This window comes from Ahaetulla prasina, chromosome 1 (genome assembly GCF_028640845.1).
Source record: "Ahaetulla prasina isolate Xishuangbanna chromosome 1, ASM2864084v1, whole genome shotgun sequence".
Lineage (NCBI taxonomy): Eukaryota > Metazoa > Chordata > Lepidosauria > Squamata > Colubridae > Ahaetulla > Ahaetulla prasina.
The window spans coordinates 375,568,636-375,574,524 of NC_080539.1; the positions used below are offsets into that span (position 1 = coordinate 375,568,636).

The 5,889-nt window shown below is 50.0% G+C and overlaps 1 protein-coding gene across 1 annotated transcript; it reads left to right on the top strand.

Moving 5' to 3' along the window:
• The first annotated feature begins 942 nt into the window (after positions 1–942).
• RPS28 (ribosomal protein S28) lies at positions 943–1,341 on the top strand. The gene is made up of 2 exons (XM_058173228.1): positions 943–1,100; positions 1,195–1,341. Exons 1-2 carry the CDS (start codon positions 1,014–1,016, stop codon positions 1,315–1,317), a joined length of 210 nt encoding a protein of 69 aa, XP_058029211.1. The 5' UTR covers positions 943–1,013; the 3' UTR covers positions 1,318–1,341.
• Positions 1,342–5,889: the final 4,548 nt, after the last annotated feature.

Sequence of the window (5,889 nt, forward strand, 5' to 3'; positions counted from 1 at the left end):
GTAAAACTCCTCCCAAGAATCATGATCTTTCTCCCAAAATCATAGGCTTGTGGATGTGCTTGCAGTCACGTGTTCACGTGTTGAATATATGCTAATATGTAACCTCCCCTGCTTACCTTTTGTAACCACCCATTTTTACCTATACACAATAAAAGAGTTTGTCTCGGGCTAGCTCGGGGCTCGCTCACCCCGAGGAGAATTGGACTCTGCTTATTCATTTCTCACTCCGTCTGGCGCGGGGATTGCCCAGACCCTTTCGTGGCGAGCCCGCTGGCCGCGAGAAAAGCCACAGACCTACGATGGGTGGCTGTGTCCCCAGGGTCACTTTTGCAACCTGACGAGCCAAATCAATGGGGAATCCAGATTTATTTCACAAAGAACTGCAGTGATTCACTTAACAAATACAGTGAGGAAAGTCGTAAAATGGGACAAAAGACAAAATTTCTCACTTTGCAACATAAACGTATCTTTTCTTTTATGTACACTGAGAGCCTCTGCACCAAGACAGATTCCTTGTGTGTCCAATCACACTTGGCCAATAAAATTCTATTCTATTCTAAATTCTATTCTAAATTCTGGGCTCAACTGTGGTCGTAAGTCGAGGACTACCTGTAAATTTAAAAAAAATGTGAATAACAGAATAAAAGCCTCCAAGGCCCGGGAGTAGCTATAAAAATGAAATAAAATAATAAAAATTTAAAAAGTCGAGTCACGGGAATAAGGCCCCCCTCTCTCTCTCTCTCTCTGCTGCCCCCCTGCGGCCGTGCGCGGCAGAGCAGCCCGTATCCGTGCGGGGGGGGGGCGGGGCCGAACCATCAGCTCCGCCTCCAAAGAAAGCCATAGAAAAGAAAGAAAAAAAAACCAAAAACCTATCCCGCGCGGGGCTTGCCGGGAAGGAACACTTCACGCGGAGTGCGGACCTCTCGCGAGACTTCCCGCCGAGGTTATATAAGGGCGCGGCCCGAGCGCCGGGATCTTCTTCCGTTTCCGCCGCCGCCGCCGCCTGAGCAGCCATGGATACCAGCCGCGTGCAGCCCATCAAGCTGGCCCGCGTGACCAAAGTGCTCGGCCGCACCGGCTCCCAGGGGCAGTGCACGCAGGTAGGCGGCGGAGGGCCCGCGGGGCGAGGCGAGGCGGTGGAGCCTCCAGCGGCGGCGGCGGTCTACCTGACATCCCTCCTTCTTCCTCTCTCAGGTCCGCGTGGAGTTCATGGACGACACCAGCCGCTCCATCATCCGCAACGTGAAGGGCCCCGTCCGCGAGGGGGACGTCCTGACGCTGCTCGAGTCCGAGCGAGAGGCCCGAAGGCTGCGCTGAGGCCCGCGGGGGCAGGGTAAGAGGGAGGGAGGAGGTCGAGTGGGCAGGGATGGGGGAGGGCGTAAGGGAAGGGGGTCGACAGCAGGAGGACGTGGCGGGTAAGAGGGAAGGGATGGGGGCCGGGAGGAGGGAGCCGAGGCGGGGGGGTAAGAGTGGGAGAGGGAGGGGTTTAGAGAGAGGCAATAGGGTTGGGGGGTTATTATGAGGGTTGAGAGGCAGGATGTTCTGGGGGCTTCTGAGGGGTCAACCAGCCTGAGACTGACTGCCCCCATCTCTTTTCCCTGCAGGTCGAAGGACGGAGAGCCGCCTCTTCTCCCCCCCCCCTCCGCCTGCCTGGCTGACCAGCGACGAGCCACCAAATGTGTGGAAATAAAAGAAAATCTGGGTTTTTGACTCGGCCTCAGGTGGATTTTTTTCTTTGCTTGAAGACCCCCCCCCTTTTCTGGGAGTGAGAGTCCTCTCTCTCACACACACAGCTTTCAGTGGGAAAGAAGTGGAGAAAAGGGAATAACAGAAGGGACCTTGGAGGTCTTCTAGTCCAACCCCCTGCTCAAGCAGGAAAACCTACACCGTTTCAGACTGGTGGCTGTCAGTCTCTTCTTAAAGCCTCCAGTGATGGAGCACCTACAATGGCAAGTTGTTCCATTGGTTAATTGTTCTCGATGTATGGAAATTCCTCATTTCTAGGTTGGTTTTCTCTCCTTGATTAATCAGAATAAAGCTGAAAGGGACCTTGGAGGTCGTCTAGTCCAACCCCCCTGATGAAGCAGGAGACCCTGTACTTGGCTTAAAAACTTCTTAAAAACCTGCAGGGATGGAGCACCCACAGTTTCTGGTGGCAAGCTGTTCCATAGGTTAATTGTTCTCACTATCAGGAAGTTTATCCTTAATTCCAGGTTGCTTCTCTCCTTGATGAATCAGAATACCAGAGTTAGAAGGGACCTTGGGTGATCTTCTAGTCCACCCCCCTGCTCAACCAGGAGATCCTAATTCATTTCAGACAAGTGGCTGTCTCGTCTCCTTAAAAACCTCCAGCACCCACAGCTTCTGGTGGCATGTTGGAACAACCTGGTTAATCTCATTGTAAGAAAATTTCTCCTTATTTTTAGGTTCCTTCTCTCCTTGATTAATCAGAATAGAGTTGGAAGGGACCTCCTAGTCCAAGCAAGAGACCCTGTACCATCCCAGACCAATGGCCTTGAAGGAATTGAGCTATCCTGCAAAGGGAAGTGCAGGACGGTCATTATTTTAAGGCCTTACTTTGCTTTGCTGTTACCCTCTTTTCCTCCCATCAATTGCATATTTCTGGTGACTTTCTGGAGAATTCCTTAAAGGTTTTATCCTCAAGCTTTTTGGAAGCGGTTTGCCCCTTCCTCCTCTTCAGAAGGACCAGTCTGAAGTCACCCGGCTGGCTTTGTACCCAAAGTGGAACTGGAACTTTCCCCCAATTCAGGGCCTTTAATCCCAACACCAGACTGGTTCTCTATGGTTTGGATCCTAATTAATGTTCAGTTCTTTAACTTAGCCCCCATTTTAGAACATAGGATGACAAGAATTGGAAGGGACCTTGGAGGTCTTCTAGTCTAACCCCCACTGCTCAAGCAGGAGACTGTGGACCAGTCTCCTCTTAAAAGCCTTCAGTGATGGAGCAACCAAAACCTGAATGAAAACCCTTCCACTGGCTGATGGCTCTTAGCTCTCAGGAAATTGCTGTTGGTTCTAAGGGGAGGAGAGACCATCTTGCCTTCCAGAGAGGCCGGTATGGACTGAGCTGGAAGGGGGCAAAGAAAGGCTTCCCTCCAAGGGTGGGAGTGTGACCAGGCCATCCAAAGGGGTCCCATCGCTGGATGCGGCATTGGCAGCTTGGCAGGAGAGAAGGCCTTTCCTGACTGGAGGTTTCTGACTTGGCCTTGGGTGGCCTTTTCTCCATCCTTCTGCAGGAGGGAAGGGGAGACACCCTCCACAGAGGCAGGGGGTGGAGTGAGCTGGAGAGCCTGGGGGGGGGGGCAGAGAAAGGCTTCCAAGAGTGGGAGTGGGTCCTGGCCATCCAAAGGAGAAATAGGGGATGGTCTCATTGGATGTAGGAGAGGGAGGCTGCCGGCACCCCCTCGGCTGGGGAGGATGGATACGTTCCTTCAGGTGTCTTCCCAGGTGGAGGCTGCTTGCTGCTGCTCAGCCCCATCTGGTTCCTCCCCGCCTGGCCCTCTCTGGGGTTCCCATTGAGTTTGCAGCCTGATGGGAAAGTTTTGGCCTGCTTTGGCAGGAGCACCAGGGAGGAAAACCTGCTGGTGCAAAAACGTTTTAAGAACTGCCTCCCTGAGGGGTTCGTGGCTTCTTCATCTCCACCTCTCGAGGATGGCTTAAGTGGCCCAGTGCAGGGGATTAGACTAGATGTTCTTCGGAGTCATTCTCAAACTCTTATTCCCCTCCTGAGGACGGCTTGAAGAAGCCCTGTTTGCTAGAAGAGCCACTATCCAAAAGAGGCTTCGAGACCAAACCGAGCCAGCAAAGGGCTGTTTCCTGACTTGAGTCCTCGTCACATCTGGGCTTCTATGCTTTTTTTTTTAGAATCAAATTCTTTATTGGCCAAGTGTGATTGGACACACAAGGAATTTGTCTTTGGTGCATGCGCTCTCAGTGTAGAAAGAAGAAAAGATACCCTTACAATGTCTTCCTTTGTGTGTGAGGTTTTCCTTTGCATTTCCTGGCAACAGCGCTTGTTCTGGGCAGGATTCATTGGGAGACTGGCCCTGTCAGACTAAGTTAGTCCAAAGCGACAAAAGGATCATTTGGCACCCAGAAAGGAGAATATTTATAGCTCAGGGCTGAAACGAGGGGTCCCTGGTGCTCTCTGAGCTTGCTGTGTTTTTCTTGCAGACGTTTCATGACCCAACTAGGGAACATCATCAGTGCGAGAAGGGGGTGGAGTTTACTGTCAGTTTGTCATGGTTCCAAGGAAGACCCCCAACGAAATAAGGTTCTGTGGCTTGAGGTTCCTCAAAGTTCCAATTTATTAGAGATGTCACGTTGGCACAGCTGGGACAACCCAAAACTGAAAAGCTTCCAGGTTTTCCACACCCAGTTGACAATTCACAGCCCTGCCCCACACCCACAAGTTCATCACATTGTCCAATCAACTCTTCACACTCAGTTGGATACAATCTTCAGGCAGTCTCCATCAGACACAGGATGTCCTTGAATAGAGAATGTTGTTACGACTAAGTTTCTACCGCTCCAACAACACCCCCCTCCCAACTTCCCCAGCTAAAAGATGTGGCAGTTGAGAAGCAAAAAAGAAAATTGCCTTTCAAAATTGACACAGTTAATGTTCTCCTGCCTTGCTCTGTCAGTGTTGGTGGGGTTGGTGAGACCAAACCCTGCTCCTCACTAGCACTGATGATGTTACCTAGTTTGGGTCATGAAACGTCTGCAAGAAAACAAGGAAAACTCAGAGAGCACCCAGGATCATTTTTGTGGGGGGGGATGCCTTTTCTGGCTAACATTTTATTAAAAGGCACCAACTGACAAACATGTCTACCTTTTAATGACGTTTGTTGGTCACAAAGGATGTTGCTAGTTTGTTCCTAATTTTCGGCACAGTTAGTGCCACCTTCTCCAACATTCCCCAGAAATTCTGGCTTTCAGCCTCGGGAGCCGTCAACACATGTGAAGGACACCATTCAGGGAAGGAAGGGGCCTGTGTTGTTTATAGCTGTGTTGCATTCTTGTGCGACATCAAAGCTTCACAAACGTCTCGCTCAGCAGATCCGTCTTTATTGGAGAAGCTGAGTTGGGGTCACACTCCTTGCTGATACGCCTTGTGGAGAGATATAGGGCGAATCTGACCTCTAGCAGGGCCCCCATTTGAAATGGCAGAATGATAGAGACGGCCACTCCGTCACTACCGCTTTAGAAAATTAGCTCAGTAAAATACAGGTAATCATGGAGCCCTTACGATCATTAGTTGTGATGTTCATAAAATGAGTCTTGTATCTGACCCAATTTTATGTGGAGGTCCTTAAGCAAATCAATATTAAATGACACTGCAATTAAACATTAGTAAAGCCATTGTTTGCAATGAGGCAATTTTTGCCAAAAAACCAGGAAGTAAATGCCCGGTTTCAGCAAAAAAAAAAAGTCATAAATTGAGGTTATGTGGTGGGTGGGATGCTGCAAATATGGAGCTGCTGCTGAGCCCCCAAAATGGGGCCATGTGACTGCAAGGTATTGGTGGCGCCAATGGCCGTCAGATCTTTGCAAATGTGTCTCATAAGTACCTTTTTGTGGGGGGATTGTAACTTTGACAGATTGCAAGTCTGTCTACTTCTTAAAAGTTTCCTTTCACGCCCTCCAACTTAGTCCATTTGGAAATTGCTCCAGTGACCACCTGTCTCGTTTCTGTTTCTTTTGTGTGCTAATTGTCTCGGTGAGTCCGGAGCCATCTTTAAAAACGACCCACAACAAATATTTTACACCTAACAGCCTGTGAATGCATTGCTTAAAATGTCCAGCAATATCTTCTTTTTCCTCCCAAGTTTGACTACCATCTGCTGGAATCGCCAGAGACAGGAA

Excerpts from the sequence above, each read along its gene's own strand:
- RPS28 (XM_058173228.1), top strand. The coding sequence starts at position 1,014 with ATGGATACCAGCCGCGTGCAGCCCATCAAGCTGGCCCGCGTGACCAAA. Across the intron at positions 1,101-1,194 it reads CCCAGGGGCAGTGCACGCAG|GTCCGCGTGGAGTTCATGGA; the intron begins GTAGGCGGCGGA and ends TTCCTCTCTCAG.